The 18,113-nt window shown below is 50.7% G+C and overlaps 6 protein-coding genes across 6 annotated transcripts; 4 read left to right on the forward strand and 2 right to left on the reverse strand.

The window, feature by feature from the left end:
* Positions 1-81: 81 nt before the first annotated feature.
* Positions 82-3,088, forward strand: BCR38DRAFT_486263 (glycosyl hydrolase family 71-domain-containing protein; the record flags this gene model as incomplete). Its single annotated transcript, XM_040864008.1, has 5 exons — positions 82-348; positions 521-749; positions 894-2,047; positions 2,090-2,745; positions 2,890-3,088. The coding sequence occupies 5 exons, from the start codon at positions 82-84 to the stop codon at positions 3,086-3,088; spliced, it is 2,505 nt and encodes an 834-aa protein (XP_040715185.1).
* An 839-nt stretch (positions 3,089-3,927) lies between these two features.
* BCR38DRAFT_437070 (uncharacterized protein) lies at positions 3,928-6,062 on the forward strand. Its single transcript, XM_040860506.1, has 4 exons — positions 3,928-4,373; positions 4,433-4,723; positions 4,872-5,130; positions 5,198-6,062. The coding sequence occupies exons 1-4, from the start codon at positions 4,029-4,031 to the stop codon at positions 5,893-5,895; spliced, it is 1,593 nt and encodes a 530-aa protein (XP_040715186.1). The 5' UTR covers positions 3,928-4,028; the 3' UTR covers positions 5,896-6,062.
* A 556-nt stretch (positions 6,063-6,618) lies between these two features.
* Positions 6,619-8,339, reverse strand: BCR38DRAFT_437071 (uncharacterized protein). Its single transcript, XM_040860507.1, has one exon. It carries the CDS (start codon positions 8,082-8,084, stop codon positions 7,023-7,025), a length of 1,062 nt encoding a protein of 353 aa, XP_040715187.1. The 5' UTR covers positions 8,085-8,339; the 3' UTR covers positions 6,619-7,022.
* A 560-nt stretch (positions 8,340-8,899) lies between these two features.
* BCR38DRAFT_458632 (RNA polymerase II elongator complex subunit) lies at positions 8,900-9,963 on the forward strand (the record flags this gene model as incomplete). Its single annotated transcript, XM_040862193.1, has 2 exons — positions 8,900-8,905; positions 8,953-9,963. 2 exons carry the CDS (start codon positions 8,900-8,902, stop codon positions 9,961-9,963), a joined length of 1,017 nt encoding a protein of 338 aa, XP_040715188.1.
* Positions 9,964-13,476: 3,513 nt separating this feature from the next.
* On the reverse strand, positions 13,477-14,563 carry BCR38DRAFT_475448 (uncharacterized protein). Its single transcript, XM_040863006.1, has 2 exons — positions 13,707-14,563; positions 13,477-13,661 (listed from the first exon to the last, which is right to left on the reverse strand). The coding sequence occupies exon 1, from the start codon at positions 14,282-14,284 to the stop codon at positions 13,946-13,948; it is 339 nt and encodes a 112-aa protein (XP_040715189.1). The 5' UTR covers positions 14,285-14,563; the 3' UTR covers positions 13,477-13,661; positions 13,707-13,945.
* A 931-nt stretch (positions 14,564-15,494) lies between these two features.
* BCR38DRAFT_458644 (uncharacterized protein) lies at positions 15,495-18,051 on the forward strand (the record flags this gene model as incomplete). Its single annotated transcript, XM_040862197.1, has 3 exons — positions 15,495-16,015; positions 16,085-16,285; positions 18,027-18,051. 3 exons carry the CDS (start codon positions 15,495-15,497, stop codon positions 18,049-18,051), a joined length of 747 nt encoding a protein of 248 aa, XP_040715190.1.
* Positions 18,052-18,113: the final 62 nt, after the last annotated feature.

The following is an 18,113-nucleotide window of genomic DNA, read 5'->3' on the forward strand; positions in this document are numbered from 1 at the left end:
TCCGTCCTTGCCAGAACCCTCGATTCAACTCTTCCAGCTGACAATGCGGGAGGCTGGTCCCAAACTGACTGGCAGACCGAGATGATCATCGCATCGACGGCAGGGATCGACGCCTTCTCGTTCGACTATGCCGGGAACGGCGCTTGGACGAAAGCCGACGTCATCTCGCTACTCAGCACGTACGCCCGTAATGGTGTCTACTTCCAGCACGATGGGTCGATGCCGCTTGTTTCGACGGTCGAGGGTCCCGCCAGCGCAGCGGATTGGGTCGAAATCAAGGCGACCAGCGGCTGCTTTTTCATGCCGGATTGGTCGTCGCTGGGTGCCAAGGTGGCTGTCGAGCTCGAGGTCAGTTTTTAGATCGTTCTTTTGTCTTCCGCGGCTGCAAGGTTTCTTGCTTGCCTCATGACAAATCCATCTACATCGTGGTGGAAATCTGGTCGAACCGACTGCTGACTTCGACGATGACTAGGACGGCGTTGCAGACGGCCTCTTCAGCTGAGCGGCCTGGTCATACCAGGGCTTGGAAATAGACACCTACGGCGATGCCTCGTATATCCAATACCTCAACGGCAAACCCTACATGATGGCCGTATCGCCCTGGTTCTACACCAACCTGCCGGGCTATAACAAGAACTGGATGTGGCCGGAGAAGGAGATGCTTCTTTGGCCCCGGCGCTGGAACCAGATTCTCTTCCTGCAGCCCGACTATGTCGAGATCATCAGCTGGAATGACTTTGGCGAGGCGAGTGAGACGAACTAAATGCGACGTTGAATTTCAGAACGACTCCAAGGCTCACATTTTCATTCCCACTAGTCTCATTACATCGGTGGCGCCAAGAGCTCGCCACCGTTCGAAGAAGACGGTCTTGCAATCTTTGACTATGTCACAGGTATGGACCACAGCGGCTTGCACTATCCACTCCCCGTTTGGGCGAATCAGTACAAGAACAACGTTGCCACCGTCATTGACGAGAGCCTGATACTCATGTATCAACTTCATGACGTGATGAGCTGCAACGACGGCGGCACGGTCGTCAATACTGCATCACAGCTACAGGTCGAGGTGCTGCCCGAGGACTCCGTAATAATTTCCCGCTACATCGGCTTCATGGCCACGCTCGGATCCTCAGCAAGTGTGCGAATCACGGTTGGCGGCACAACCATGACCTCCGGTTGGCTACGTGAACCAGCCGGGGGGGTGGGCGTCTACTACGGCACGCTCTACCTGGAAGACGGCATCACCGGCGATGTCACGGCTGAGCTGGTCCGCGACGACGTAAAGGTGATCCAGATGACCGGTGACGCGATCGGAGGATGCAGAGACGACGGATACGCCAACTTCAACTTTAATGTCGTCGGCAGTTTCTCCCCGCAGACAGTCTCAGCTGACACGGCCAATCTAGACGATCTCGTGTGCAACGCGGGCACAGGAGCGGTAGACTTCGCAGTGATCTGCTCGAAGTCCTGCAGGTACGGCTACTGCCCCTTCGGCGCCTGCGTCTGCACGGGCATGGGTGAGCAGACGGAGTTGCCCGAGGCCACGGGTGTCCTTGGGTACGCCAAGAGCGATACCAACTACATCGGCCTGTGCTCCTTCCTGTACAACTACGGCTTCGAGTTCGACAAGTACTGCTCCACTACCGAGAATTCCCTGAGCACGCCTAGTGTGTCGCCCTTTCTTCCGGATTACTGCACCGGCGGCACCGCTACGGATGACTGGACGGAGTATGGTGCCGACGATCTGTGCGCCTGGCTCTGTTCCTACGGATACTGCCCCATCCGTATCTGCAGCTGCTCCTCGCAGGGGACGCTGGTGCCATTGGACAATATCGCCGTGCCTAGCGATATCGTTCTGCCGGACGAGGATAACATGACGCTGGACAACATGTGCACCTTCGCGTGCAACTATGGCGTCTGCGTCTGCGAAGTGAGCGATGAGTCCTCTCCTGCTTGTGATTGGACTCTTTCATTCGACACCCTCTTGGACCTGGCGGCCGTGTCCGACTCGTACACAGCCTACTGCAACGAGATTTACGCACTCAACGTGCTTTCCAACGACATCACGAGCGCGCTGTGAGGCTACGAGGACGTGAACGATGGCTACGATACCCTCTTCGGCTACTACGTCAAGTACGTCGACAACTTGATCCAGCCAGCCATCGACACTTTCATGGCCCACGACGGCTGGACCTTCTTCGAGTGCGCGTGGGGCAGCGGCGCTGACGCGACGGACCCGGGCGACCTGGCGTGCCCAGACACCTCGGACATCGACAGGGAGAACCAGCTATTGCAGAACGGCATGACGGTAACCTGGTCATTCGCCAACGAGACAGGATTCTGGGCGGTGCTAGAGGAGACGTACGGCATCGAGCAGGCCTGGGTCAAGATGGGGTCGATCGAAGTCGCCACCGACTGCGTGCCTGGCAGCATCAGCTGCCTCGGCTCCGTCTGCGTCACCACCTCGCCCTGCATTGCCAAGTTCCTGAAGTACGACAACTTCCCCATGAAGGCCGACGACATCGTAGTCCCCAACCCCAAGGACATCTTCACCGAGGCGGGCACGGGCCTCGGCGATCTCCCCGACAAGATCGACGCTACGACTTTCGACATCATGCTCGGCCAGTGGAACGGGTCTGGTCTCGATCCAGTACAGGTCGTTTCCATGCCCGTGGCACTCGCTCAACAGGCCGTCAGCGCCATGCAACAGGTCAAGGACTTGGGGGAGACGGAGAAGGAGGAGGAGTAGAAAGAACTCATAGGCTGGATCGTGACTGCTGTACTAGCTTTGGTGCCGTTTGTTGGCGAAGAAGTGGCCGCCGCCGCCGGGTTTGCGACGTTATCGCGAATTGCCACAATCGCGGGAGAGGTGGCAAATGCTGGGTACAGTATTTACACTATTGTGGAGGATCCCGACAGCGCACCCATGGCCATTATGGGTATGCTAGTCGACGCCGGTGGGGTGGCACTGGCGGCGAGAGACGCTGAGGGCTTTGCTACGATGGCTTCGCTGCGTAGGGGGATGGGCGAGGGGGTGGAGGAACAGGCTACGCTAATCCAGAAGATTACGAGGAGCTCCGACCAGTAGAGTGCGGGTGTAAGTAACTCAGTCCCACTCGAGGTTGGACGTCCAGCACTCCTGAACCGATAAAAGGTGTTGCTAATGATAAACTACACATATAATAGAATATTCCAAAATTAGAGCACGAACAGAGTATCAGAAAAACACCAAACCTGCATTTTTCGAGCATTGGGTGTAAGCCACAGAAGTACTTTTAAGCACTTTGTAATTGTTGTTGTTGTTGTTGTTGTCCTAGTAGAGTTCCTGCCTGAGTGCCACTCGACAAAGAATAACTCGAAAGATAAAATGGCCATGTGCGCGAATTCAAATACACGCCTCCGTATATTTAAATACTTTCCTTCAGTTTCTCGACTCGCTATCCGTAGGCTGTCGCCCATAAACCACCCAGCAAGTTCAGGGTCAGTTCGGATTCAGAAAATCGGGTTGTGAATTTATGTGGGGAAGCTGACTTCCAGCGCGTTGTTCTTGCCATCCGATTTTGCTTGAGCTACCAAAGTCTTCAATCTCTAGCAGGTCGCATATCTGCTAGCACGGGCGCGCGAGTTATCACTCAGGCAATAACTCGAGGAGTTTGACGAGCTACACTCCCCCCTGTTGCCAAGATGACATGTGGGTCTATATTCCCCACATATATGTCTTTCCGACGTGACCCACATGTCATCTTAGCTACCGGGGGGGAGGGGGAGCGTAGCTCGTCAACTCCTCTAACTCCTCCTCTCCAAGCGCTAAACGCAGCCACGCGAGGTGAGCACAGACGAGAGCGGATCCCATATACTCTTTCTAGTACGCTGCACTTAATCGTCACATGTAACCAATGACGTCATTCCTCACTTGGAGTTGGTAGACTGGAATCATATCTTGTAGACCTTGACTTATACAATGAACAACCGTCTCTTTTCCGTCTAGCATCATTGTTCCCAGCCCGGCCGAAGCCACCATTGCGAAGATGAATACACATAACCGGAAACAGCTTTATGAAGATACTGAAATCTGTCAATATCTCATAAACAGCATCACCACCACCCACTCCCTCAACATCCGACAATCCATCATCCCAGGTGCCGGATGCGCCCTCTTCGCCACGAAATACATCGCCGAGGGTCAAGAAATATTCAAGTCCCAGCCCACGGTCAACTGCGTCTCGAGGGACTTGATGAACACCGTCTGTGATTTCTGCTACAAGGACAGTGAAAGCAAATTACACCCAAGCGGCCGGTTCCGGCGCCGGGGTGATGAAATCCAGGCGCTTGTAGAGTGCAAGGAGTGCCGGGTTTGTAAGTATTGCTCTGAGGTATGATTGGCCTTGAAGATGTCCTTGAAAGCTTGGAACCGATGACAAACACAACAAAGTTCTGTCGAGAAAGCGCATGGAAAGCATATCATAAGCACGAGTGTGAGATTTTAGCAGATATATCATTCGTGTTTCCAGCGAGGATAAGGGCTTTGTATCGGATTCTGGCCAGGAGGAAATGTGGACAGATATCGGAGCGAGAGTGGAGATCTATAGCGTATCTGGAGTCGCATTATGAGAAACGAATGCACGGCGCGGATGCCAATGAGATTCGTGAAGTGGCTGTCGAGGCGAGGAGGCGCACGGGAACGGAGATGGGGGTTGAGGAGGTGGGGAGGGTTTACTGTGCGGTGTGTACACACAGCCCCCTGAACATCAACCCGCCCCTTCCTCTTCTAGCGGTCAAGTCTCTTCTAGGAGAGATATCTGAAACCAACGCTCCTGTTATGCCTCACTCGCCCACTTGCTTACTTATTTGCTGACGTACCTCCTCCACAGCTATTAACGAACACAATTTGCATCCGCGAAGCCGGTCAATCCAAGGTCCTCGGTACTTCCATCGATGTAGTCATGGCCCTCATGAACCACTCGTGCTTCCCCAATGCACTGACCATCTTTGAAGGCGGCGAGATGCATGTTCGTTCTTTGCGTCCTATACGCGCGGGTGAGGAGGTGATGCAGTGCTATGCGGATGTTACGTGCGATGTCCTCTTGCGGCGGCCAATGCTGGAGAGGGATTTTGATTTCACTTGTGGATGTAATGCAAACTCAGATCAGCTGCATGGGATTAAGACATCATGAAACTGATAATGATGAATTTATAGGCTCGAGATGCGAAAAAGAGACGGAGGCACACAACGCCATCACCAGCAATGACAGGTCCAAAATTGAAGTCATCAGGCAGACGCAGGAGCAGATGACGGAGCTTATTAACGGCACCATCGTTACTATGATGAGCGATCCGCAGTCCCGGTCCCTACTATCCCCAACCGAACTAGAAACCAAAGTAAAGGACCTCGCAGCCCGCGCGTATCCAGACAGCCAATGGCCCAAAAACCTCGACCCCATGCCCCTCCTTTGGAAACGCCTAGGCAATATGTGCAGTCTCCAATCCCAACCCCTCGCCGCTCTGCGCTATAGTATAAAGGGGTGTGCGTACACCGATGTGCGGGAGGGGCAGGAGTGGAATAGTGATCTGTTGGATTTGATCAGGATATTGATATCGATAGTGATTCAATTGGACGGGGAGGAGGACAATGAGGGATTGCCCGGGAGGAAAGAATTGTGGAACTCGGTTCTGGGGTATTTGAACATGCTGCGGAAGATGGCAGACCAAAATTTTGGGGAGGAGACGGGGTATGCGAGGGCTTTGAGGAGGTGGTTAGCGAATGTAGTGGAAGCTGCAGATGAGCTTGAGGAGGGAGCTTGGGCAGATGGGTATGAAGGTCGGTTTGGGGACGTTCATGGGAGGCTTTTGGCCTGGGCTGGGGTTGAGAAGGGACAGTGGGTTGCGAATGGGTAAGTAAAAATTGGCAATCAGCTGTGTGACAGTTGTCGTGAAATTCCCTTGGGCGTTGGTGTTGAATACACTAGAATACTGGGATATCAGACCTCTCTTTGCTTTATAATCCGCAAGTGGCTACATAATTACGCTCAACTTTCTGGTCAGGGGTATATGTATCATTTCAGGGGGACACAGTATCGACTCGTCGCACTTCAGGAATTGAACTCCTGTTGTGTTGAGAACCGGGTGGGCCACTCTGTCTGCTCTTTTTCTCCTCAAAGACATATATGTACCAATAAATCCCCAATCATCAACGTTGAGCCCACATCTTCACTGTCGCAATACCCAAAGACAGCCTCTAACAAAAGTCCAAGCCCATCTTCAAGGGCATCCTAGTCGCTTCCATCGACAAGCTCGACAAGACAGGCTGATCAACATCGTCAACCTCAACTGGCTCAACGACTCCATGAACAAGGGGACACGGCTGCCTATCAAGGAGTACTGCCTCATGAAGACGCAACGCGAGCCCAACGCTAAGAAACGACGGGTGGAGGAAGAGGCTCAGACGGCGGAGCTGAAGAAGCGATATGTAAATCCCAGTACGTTCTTTTTTGAAACAGGAACAGGCACAGGCACAGACTTCGGGCGATGACGTTTCCTCCTCATCATTCCACTAAGCCCCTTCGTATCTTTCTCTTAGCATTGGCGCAATGACTGGTGCTTGCAACAGATTTTCCCCTTCTTTCATTTGATGGTACTGTCTTAGGCTGGGCATTTGGTATTATCGCCATTCTACGATTGGGAAGAACAGTCCCGCGACTTGTCTATTCTCGCGCAGTACGGTGGATGGGAACAAAATAGCTATAGACGCGCCTGCGTGGGTTTTCCGCCGAGTTTCGGAATGGATGGGCATAGTTGCTTTTCTGCAGATTTTCCGGCGCGGCTTCTGTATGGATGGCTATTTGTCATAGATGATTGCGTTACCCTTACATAAATAGACAGCATAGTTTCTCCGTCGATTCCACTCCCACATTCAAAGCTAGGGGTGTCGCTTCAATACTCGTGATTCATTGTTCCTTCATAATTGCGGTAATGGTAAAACGTGCCTCCTCAATGGTCGTAAGATGGATGCCCTTATCCGCTTCTCAAAACCGCAGCTTGGGCAGTACGAAGACAATCAGTATCGCCACGACCATCATGGCGAAAATCATTCCGTACAGTTTCATCCTCCCAAACCACCCCTCGCCCTCTGACATTCTTGTGAGGAACCCCATGCGCCTTGATGCCGCTTCCAAAGCCGTTTCATTCTTTTCCAGTCCAGACCCAGCTGTGCTGAGTATGTCCTTCTCCCCCTCCAACGACGTCGCGAAGGCGTGGGATGACGACTTTAGCGCCGTCGCCATATTTAGTAGCGACTCTGTTAGTTTGTCCTGCTCCTCGCGGTGGTGGTCCAGGATGGCCTCCGTCGTCGCCGTCGTGGATACGGCCGTCGTGGACGTTGCTGTTCGGTTGCCAAAAAGCTGTTTCCTTGCTGACGTCTCGGCGGTGTCTACTTGTGCCTCAGGGCCCTTTTTCCTCGCGCGTAGCGACTGTTCTGTCTCTGTCGCTATAACGGGCTGATCTCCCCCCTCTACCGGCGCCCGCGTTGCCTCGACAGCTGCCGGCTCAGGTTCCGACTGCCATTGCCTCGGGTGCTGCTCCGGTATCACCGTCGACTCCTCTTCATATGCATCCTCCATCCCAGCTCCCCACGCATCCCCACCATCATCCTCGTCCTCTCCTCTGGACCCCATACTCTCACTCGGGGTCCTCACCACCAAATCCGCCAACAAATCCTCCTCATCTTCTTCCTCGCTATCGCCCTCATCACTATCCACACTAACCTCCTCGAGCTCCCTCAGCCTCTCCATCAACTGTTCGAACACGTCCCTTTTCTGGTTCAAATCGGCCTGCATCTCCTGCCTGCGTGCCTGTGTCTTGATCCCCGCCGCGTCTTGCTCCAGCTTCGTGAGCAGTGTTCGCGCGTACTCGAGATTGACCCCGGCTTTGTTGCGCTCATATTCGCTTGTACGCAGGCGGCGCTCCCGCTCTGCGTCAGCATGGAGGATGTTGTGCTGCAGGCGCGAGAGGAGGCGGTTGAGGTCGTTCAGGGAAGAAGAGTCGCTGCGGCGGGAGGGGGTTATGGGGTCGTGACTTAGGCGGACCATGTTGGTCGTGGTGACGTCGGACGCGCTTTCTTTGGTGTTATTCTCCTTGTCAGGTGGGTTATTTGCATCTACAGTGGGACCGCAGTGGATCGGAATCCGTGTGGCAATAAGCAAATCGTTGTAATTGTATAGCTTGGTATTTATCGGTACATGGCATAAATTTTGATGTGATCGAACGTTGGCGGGTGAATAACTTGGACGACGCGGTGAGACCGTGTCAAGCTCGGCGGTTGGTGGGGCAGATCGGATGGCAACATATAAGGGTTGGGCCTGTTTGTGAATAAATCGCCGGAGCTGCTGTCGATCTGCATGATGCGTTAAAGCAGCTGAACTCGGAAAGCGGGGTGCGCAACGTTCCCGCCTTGATTTACGCGAAAAGAGCATCATGCCTAGGTTCGCGACACGAGATATCCATTGTATAAAGATACGTTGTACTACGTAGTTGATGATAACTAGAAGTAATGCATACTGTGTCTATATCTTCCCTAGGCTTCGGGTGCTTCTTCGTTAGATGCATAAGTCTGCCTGCCGACTATACCTATCAAGTTGAAGACGGTCATGTCTTACAGCAGACCCCCAAGCTCTTGAAGAAAAAATGAATTATTAAAGGTTTCCAATTCTGGCGTTGTTGTTGTTGTTGTTGTTGTTGAGAATCTGGGGTAGCAAGACAGAGAAGCTGGATACCCCTGTGAGAGCTTCGCACCCATGGCGGGGTATGGTGGGGTTGCGTTGAACGTCGTCAAGAATTTCTAAAGAGCATCATCTATTTCACCTTCAGACACTAGCAAATAATTGTTGTCTTCTTAAGTCCCGTCATGCCTGTAAGCACTGTAAACCCCGTAAAAAGTAGCAATACTGATCGCACAAGCTCATCATCGTAACCGGCTTCCCCACCTCCGGCAAATCCACGCGCGCAAAGCAGCTCTATTCCTACCTCTCCGAACGCATCGAGACTGCAACCGCCGGCGCAACAGCGCCCAAATACCGCCTCCACCTCATATCCGATCAAACCCTCTCCATATCCCGCACAGTCTACGATCTCTCGGCGCTTCCAGCCCACACCCGCTCTGCCAATGCCTCGGAAAAGGACGCGCGCGCCAGCATCTACGGCGCCGTCAAGCGCGTCCTAAGCGACAAGGATATCGTGATCCTCGACGGATTGAACTACATTAAAGGATGGCGGTACCAATTGCACTGCGAGTCCAAAGCAGTGCGAACGCCGAGTTGTGTACTGCAGATTGGGTGCGGGAAGGAGAGGGCACAGGGGGTGAATGAGGAGCGGTTGAGGAAACGAGACGAAGGTGCAGCGGCAGGGTTAGGCGAAGAAAAGGCCGAAGCAAATGAGGACGAAGCACCGTACGAACTGGGTAATTGGGAGAATCTCGTATTCCGCTTCGAAGAGCCAAACCCGATGACGCGGTGGGACAGCCCGCTATTCACGCTGATATGGGACGACGATGAGGAGCAAACGCGGAAGGTGTTTAGTGAATTGTGGGATGCGGTGGCGGGTGAGGCACGGAAGGTGGTCAAGCCAAACCAGGCGACGGTGCAGCGGAGTCGCGATGCCGGAGGGGATTATTTGTATGTGATGGATAAGGAGACGCAGGGGATTGTGAAGCGGATATTGGACCAGCAGTCGGAAGATGGCGGGGATGAGATCACGATACCCAAAGTTTTGGGGGAAGGAGGAGAGGATTTGGTCGTGGATCTGCCTGGTAAGAAGGTCGGACTGTCGCAGTTGCAGAGGCTGAGGAGGGCGTATATGGGGTTGAATAGGGGTGGAATTGGGCTTGAGCCGGTGGGAAACCTGTCTGGTCCTGCGAGGATACGGGAGAGCTTTGTGAGGTACCTGAATGATGCGTTCGACAACGATGGTTGAGTGGAACCTCGAAATAGTTGGGCTTTCTTGCCTAGCTCCGTTCTTCAAGGTCTCAATTTAGACGAGCTAAATTTATGATACCCCTTACTATGCATGGTTGGACCGGGACTGTACAAATCTTTACACTGTGTGGCCAGTACTGTAATGCGTAGGGCAATCCTGAGATCCAATCGTCATCAAACTGCGCACCACATCTGTTTTGAAATGGGGAGCCGAATTTTCCTGGGACTCGGGTGCAAACGTTCATAGAGGCATGTTCGTAGTACAAAAGCCCATATAACCGCATGCCAAGTGATGGTCGTTTGGTTAAATGAAGTAAACCTTTCCTACAAACCAAACATTGAGATGACTGAGTTCTCATGGCGACTCTCACCATGTCTGACACACCAATACCCATGACCCTGGTGGTCGTCTCTCTTCATGACGATTATGGCGAGGGTCGCGTCGCTAACATCATCAGACCAGAATCCGTCAGGCTTCAGCAAAGCTGTGTTCGAAGGCTTTCGGTATGTCTTTCCTGATTTATGGAATACTGCTTCTAATATACGACAACCAAGCCTCTGATCATCCAGGTAATGTGAGCCGGCCGATCTTTTTAGCTCGTCCGTATTTCCGCTGTCTAGTGAAGATGATTGCAGTTAAGGAACAAGACTCTATGGTAGTGGAACTGCTTAAGGGGTCCGATGTCATAGACAGAGCTTGACTTCGCCTTGTTAGGATTGGTTTTTCTCAAGACAGTAGTTTGAAGGAATCAGAAAGTTTGGTGCTACAGCATTGGAAGCCAAACCACTACCACATTGCCGTTCATTTGGGTGTTTTATCTACCATATTGCGGCTTATCAAACCAGGCATAAAGACACGGTAAGACGATAATGGTTCCACCCAGAATCGAACATTCACGACATACTAAACATACCACGTTCAACATGTGGTGGAGACTCTCAGTACAGTTAACAATATGTGTCAATTTCTATAGCTTCAGGCGGTTTTTCCCCTACGGTAATCAACAAACTAAACACCTAGGTGTCGTAGAGACGATTCCAATTTCGGTCAGAGCGTCGAAGCAATCGTATACACATATGGCGAGTTCATTATCGTAAGTGGTAAAAGGAAATGAGGAAATAATAACCACGTTATGCACCCAGCTCCGCGTATTATAGCCCCTGGCCGTGATGTCCGCTGTGCGGCGCAGGGCATCCAGGGCCTCCCGTGTCCGTACTTATGATCAAGGAAGTTATGTTATCTTATGAGGATCAAGCTAAGGAGGTGGCAGGTGTAATTGATTCTGTGAAAGATATGTCGAGTTTCGGGGTGAATCACTTAAGTGGTCCCCAAGAAGGGTCACACGATAAGCCGTTTATACATCGACCAGTTCAGCATTTTGAGTAAAAGTTCATGGCAGATGAGGTAGGAAAAATACACAAGATGGTTTGAGAATACCAAATGGGACCAGTCATGAAGGCCCGAGGCTGGAGAGACTGAGATACAGTGAAACTGTTCTTAATCGGCCTGCTTTTGCAGTCTCACTCGTATAAGTAATTTTTCTCGGTGAGGTATATGCTCTGTGGCGTAAGTACCTCATCAGCAGCAGAAAGTACAATGTAGAGGTCCTACATATTAGTTCTCAAATGGTATTTCGAACTTCAAGTTAATAGAAACTGTTTGTCTCAGCACTCTAAACGTGATTAGGCACAACTCAGCTTAGTGGGCTTTGGTTGCGTGATGGGTTCTCATTGAATTTCATTTACTGATAGACCCATTCCGCAATGACGTTTCCAATAACTTAATCATGCTGCACCATGACAGGAGTCGTTCTTAGAATAGCGTTCTCGCTATCATCATCATCCCTATTCCTCGCGTCCCACGTCCCACTCAGCCCACCCCTTTTCTTCTTCCCAGCATTAATTGCCATCTCAAAGTCAGTCTCAGCACCTTGTACCAGATACATATCCGTGTCTTCGTTCAAATTGGCACACCGGTCCCGCTGGCGTCTTCATGTCTGGCTCGTCCCTTCCACTTATTCGTATGTCTTCAGTGTTCAAATTGTCTTATACCCGTAGTGAGAGTCTCATATTATATTGGACGCTAAGTGGCTAAAGAAATTGCGTAGTGTGGTTATGAGGCACAGATGTCGAGGAGGTTGGCCTCGACGACGATCCAGAGGCTCGCGAAGAATATGAGCCAGATTTGGGGTAGGCCTGTCAACATGCTCAATAGGATGGCACATTGGACAATGGAAGTCATGGTTTTTAATATTTGAAGGTCTTTTAGTGGCTGTTGAATCCAGGGTGCTTCAGGATGCTCTCGCATCCATTTTGTAGGAAGAGTGTGTGTTGGGAGAATCCGCCTTTATATCGTTGAGAAATTGATCACAGAAGAAGTGATTGTCCTAGAATAATCAATGATAAGAAAATCTGATCATATAATTGGCTCACAGTAGCCCCTAGAAGTTGACGACGAGGGGGGGGGGGGGTGTAGTAGGGATACGGGAAGATGCAGTAGAGCTTGACGGCCGCCAGTGCGGTGCAATAGACAAAATCCGTATTGGCCCTAAACTAATGGATTAATACTCGGTTTGGAAAATAGGTAAGTCTCAGAACATAGAAGATTAGACCCCTGGAAGCGGTTCGAGTAATTTATGACAGGCAGGTTTGAATCAATAACCATTGGGTTGAGCCATGACATAGGCAAATGGCAATCGGCGCTTTGCCACCTCTTACGGCCGGATGGTTGCGCAACACACATGTAAGTGAATTTCAGCCATTGAGAGCCCATGCAGTAGCTGGGCAGTGCGAAACTTGGACGTTACTGATTCGTCACTCGATAGCAGCCAGTGAGAGCAACGTTCTCAGTTTCAATACATGTTGTGAGTAAGCTTTGGGTAGGCTTCATGTGGGTTATTTCAACGCCGGAGTCGCATCTATCACATCCTCGCTCGAAGCATCAGACCCTTTTGGGGCGAAGGTACTCCTTCAACAGGAGATTAGATGGTAATGAACTTTTTAGGATAGTTTTCAGCAAGCAATGCAGCAGATCATAAAAGGCAATGGGGACCTGTAACTATACCTAGTTCAGCCTGCATCAGGGCATATTGTTGGCAGGAGCAATGTTGTGTGTGACCAGAAGGTACTGCTACTACCCCTGAGCACCTTGGTGAGTCAAATACTTCAGACTTGGCAAACACAATCAAGCCATATTTCATAACTGGATGACTATGATGAATGAACGATGCTAAATATATTAACCTATATTCTAGATATGAATAGGAACCATGGTGAAATGAAAGTATACATGAGACCGTACTAGTCTTCCTGAGTTTCAATATACGACTGGCAACGAGGAAACTGTAGATTGAAATCAGGAAGATGAGCATACCTGATGAAGCCGCTGCAGAGTGGGTGAGTGCAACAGGGAAGCTGTGTTGGGGCATTGGAACTTATAACATATCAACCGCCCTTGGAAGCGGAGTCCACCCGTGTCAACTAATAGTCTCGCTTTGCATTGATGTATTTTGTTCTGCCTAAAAATTCTGACAACATGGCTAACTGAATATTATTCTGAGTAGAACTCGTTCACAGAACTAAGGTCGAATTTAAACCCAGCGACAGTTTGTCGGTAGTGTCAAACAGTCTTATACGTGGGCTTCAATCGTAGTTCAGAAAAATATTAGAAGTCGGACCGTGTATACCCGGATGTGTCCGCGATTGTTAGCATGTCTCAATGTTTCTAATGCTAGAGCCTACCTGCAAACAAAGCGATTCCTCGGTTCATATTCACGAGCCCCGCTATGACCCATGTTCCCTTCAAGCATCGGGCGGGTATTTTTCGAGCAGACACAAATTCTCTTGCACGCTTGCTCGTCCATCCACTACAGAGCCGACTGAACCGGATCGATTTTCCTCTTCAGAATATCCAAGCCACGTGTAAGTTTCCTGACCGATTGCGCAATCCAAGAGCGCACGAAGAAGTTGATGAGCCCCCCTCAAGCCCAGGGATCATTCATGTCATCAGTCCTAGCCTCAGCCTCTGCTCCCATATGCATTCGTTTCCGCACAACTTCCCATTCGGCCCTCGCAGCGACAGCACGTGTGCAGCGCCTGTAATCCCACAGATCCCAGGTTACCATGATAGCCCCCGCTGGCAACATTGTTGCCCTAGCAGCAATTCTCAGTCGCGGATTCTTCGATCTGCCGGCAGTGAGGCGCCATAGGACCAGCGCCATAGGTGTAGCGGCAAAGTAGCCCCATCCGGCGTCCGCAACACGCCGTTGGTAATCTGTGGGGGCAGGAGGCGCTAAGGGGTCTTCCATGCCGGGCGCCATTTGGCGTTGTAATGTTGTAAGTGGATTATTTTGAGGATTGGGACACAGGCGCTGAAAGCCAATATGCTCGTGCCTTAAAGAAGATGGGACATGTCTGCTTGTCAAGGGTCAAAAGTACAGAACATTATCGTGCCACCCAGGTCCACATCGAGAGTTGTGATGGAAAGAAAGTGGTGCCAAGCAGGAGGGCCGCCGCTGAGGACTGGGCAAGGAAACAACACGAGCCGTAAGTGGTCTGAGCTCCCAGGCGAGGGGGAAGTCGTGGCTTCTTACTGCGAGTCCTAAGTTATTTCAGACATGCACAAAACAAAATAAATAAATAAATTGAAAAGCTTGAAGCTTGTAGGCAGAATCTCTTCGGCGTACATCAGAAGACACGCCTTTGCGACAAGCCTTTGTTCTAGTTCTATTTCATAACAGCATTTTAACACAGAATCCAGAAAAGGTTAAGTTTACGGCTGTTGGGCAGGGGGGTCCAAAAGTCCCCCACCAGCAGGAGTACGCTAATTTTGTTCAAACTTGAGGCCATATTCAGCCTCCAGTTCTTGACAATATGCCATGAATGTAGGCATGATCAGCTTGGATCTGGTTTGTCGACTTGGAATAGAACGGAACACATACAATAACACCCGAGCACCACCAGAATGCTAGGCAAGTCTCCCAAAGGTTGACCGGCTCGCATAGTCTTTCGCGTAGCCAAACTGGCGGGCCAGCTGATGTAGCTGACAGCTCAATGTGCCGGATAATTGGAGCAGGAATGAGGCTTGAAAAGCTTGATCTGACGAGTAGGGCGGCACGATGTCTGCCAGCTTGGCCATTTCTCGGTGACTTGCAGTGATGGGTTGAGGCTGACTTCATCCAATTGACCAATCACAGGCGCCTGGGCCGTCCCAACTGGGATAGTCTCGCGTTCAGAGTCGTCAGAGATCACTCATTGGAATTCGTTTGTCCCTGCGATTGCGCTGCTGCCTTCACCAGCCATCATAGGAAATATGGAGCCTTGAGATATCCAAGATGGACTGTACATATAAGACTGACAGTTTTGTACTTCCTTCACTCATACGAAAGCCCCAGCAACACGCTTCCGAAGACCAGTCATAGTTCACATTAACGCTGTTCCTCTCCTTTTTCAATCATCAGTCAACATTCCACGCATCGTCCTTCCAACAAACGGGTACTCGCGTTTGTCTATTCCTTTCTCGATCGCAGCATGCCTCTAACAGAGCAAAACAACATCTCTATCGCAGAAATATGCTTCTACACTCTCTCTCTCTTCCTCGCCATCTGGCTCTCGACCCGTCACGGCTTCGGTCGTAGCGCCGGCTGGTTCTATCTCATCATGTTCTCCCTCGCCCGCATCATCGGCGCGTCACTACAACTCGCCACAATCTCGCAACCCAGAAACATCAGCCTGTACATCGGTGCCGCCACACTCGCCAACGTCGGCCTGTCGCCACTGATCCTAGCGCAGCTAGGACTCATTGGCAGAGCATTGGCAAGCATACGCAAATCGCACGCCACGTTCCTGGACGAGAAGAAATTGCGGCTGGTGCAGACGATTGTCGTCGTTGGGCTCATCCTCGGCGCTGTGGGAGGCAACAAAGCCGCGAGCACCTACGGCGAAACTGGCACTTACGAAGCCCCGGGCGAATCCAAGGCGGGAATAGGGCTCATGATCGCCGGATACATCCTTTTGTTGCTGGCGACCATCGTTATTGCTCTCCAAATTCGGTATGCGGAGCCTGGCGAGAAATGATTGATACTGGCGGTGGAACTTTCACTCCCATTTGTCCTCGTCAGACTTGTCTATGCCGCCATCTCGACTTTCGCAAACAACTCCAAATTCAATCAATTGAGTGGAAATTTCAACATTCAGCTGGGCATGGCTATCGTCATGGAGATGATTGTCGTTGCTATTGTCGAGGGAATCGGATTGACGTTGAAGCAGATGCCCAACAACCCGCCGTTCACTTCGGCTGCTACTTCTACGAGTCAGCACATGTATCGATATGATCAGCTCGAGATAGGGCGGTTTCCGGAAACGCGGGACTCACCGCATCAACAGATGGGCAGGGATGGAAGAGAATTGCACCAAGGGCTTTAAACATATTGTTGGCTTCATATTCATTGATAATCTACTGTATGTGGCTTGGAAGAGTCAAGACGTCGGATCTTTGTTCTGAATTGATTCCAGATACACCTTACAGATTTCCAAAAATGCACAACAATACTAATGTAAACCACAGCAATCAAATGTCCAAGATTATATGTCGATTATGTGACAGTCCATCTCTTGTCTCCACCTCAGGAGGTATACCAACGAAGCAATAATTTTCCAGCAAGGCATCTTTGGTCTACGTGGGGGGTACTAGGAATGCTTGCGTTCCATATGTACAGTTCTCTCCGTTCCTCTGCACCAGCCCCCTTCTACTGTAGCGTGATCTGTAAGAGAAAATATACGCAAGCAGCAACAGCGCTAGCTTTCTTCAAAATCATGATTGGTTAATTGTATGGCTGCTGCTTAGGTACTTCGAATTTGGTGCTCGGAGGGCGAATACAACATACCTGGACATTGGCCTGGTTGAAGTATCCGATAAACTAATTAGCTGTGGTAAATACACTGTCCGAGAATGTAGTATCCAAATACCTACAATCAAGGAGAGGCCTCTTGCTTATTATTGTACTTAGTTCGGGGCTTTTCCACGAGATTTTCCTAACCAGCTTACATGTAAAGATTGGCCCGATTTTGTATGTCCCGGTATAGTCTTCACTACATCATGCCGCCTTGCTTTCTTTATTGAAGTTTACTTGAAGTACAACCGGTTGCCCTTAATTAGGCACAGTGAAACACCATGCGCAGTGCATGAGATACTTTCGCCATCAGCTCGGTTACGCAGGGTTCCGCCGAGTGGACTAAACACTTCTTTTCCGGGCCTTATCAATACAGGCATATACGGTCACTGTCACGAAGTGCAAATATTGATATACGGAGTTTACGTGGCTTCGTGTTGGCTACGCCCCAACATTGCAGCCGCTCTCTCGGGGCTCCATGCCGATCCTGACCAGAATATAGCCATGGCCAAGATGGCGATTCTTGCAACCACAAGAATCCAGGGGGAGTAAAGGAATTTGGGGATTTGAGGTCAGACTTGGTTAGGTTTTGTGATATATGTTACACGCGATGATAAATCCGAGTGTTGTACTACCTTCCAGTGCATGCTACTGCATTTTGGGAGTTGGGTTGTAAGATTGAGGGCTTCTCTCGCATTGGAAATATGTTGATTTTATAAATCTTCGACATTCATCACAACCTCCTCGGTCTGATATCGTAAACAGCAACACCAAGATAGCCGCACCTTGCAATATCCAAACGTACCTGTTAGGCCAAAATCCAGGACACGATAATCCGACTGGTGAGAAATCCGCCTCCATTATAATTATTTTCCCTTTCACCCCCGCCAACTAAAGCCAAGAACGCTAAACTGTCTTACACGGGTGCACTGCTTCGATGCACGAGACCCATCGATACTGATAGACTCTGTATACACGCCGGAGAGTCACCTCAACTATGACCGGTTTTTGAACGAATCACCACAGATCAACTTGCGCAAGGCGTGGGCCAAGAAACCCTAGCATATGTACGATGGTTTTGACACGAAGCTGCACCTTGTGCAGTAAGACTCTTTCTCATTTTCCAACTTCTTTCATTCATTTCTTTGCGTCCTAGTTCGGGTGTGGAAAGGGTGCGACCCGCCATCTCAAGGTGATATGAAAGAAAAGATTCTCCTCTTCCAGTAGTAGCATGGGAGTGCATAGGTGTATGCTTGAC

Source organism: Pseudomassariella vexata (assembly GCF_002105095.1).
Source record: "Pseudomassariella vexata strain CBS 129021 chromosome Unknown BCR38scaffold_8, whole genome shotgun sequence".
Taxonomy (NCBI): Eukaryota; Fungi; Ascomycota; class Sordariomycetes; order Amphisphaeriales; family Pseudomassariaceae; genus Pseudomassariella; species Pseudomassariella vexata.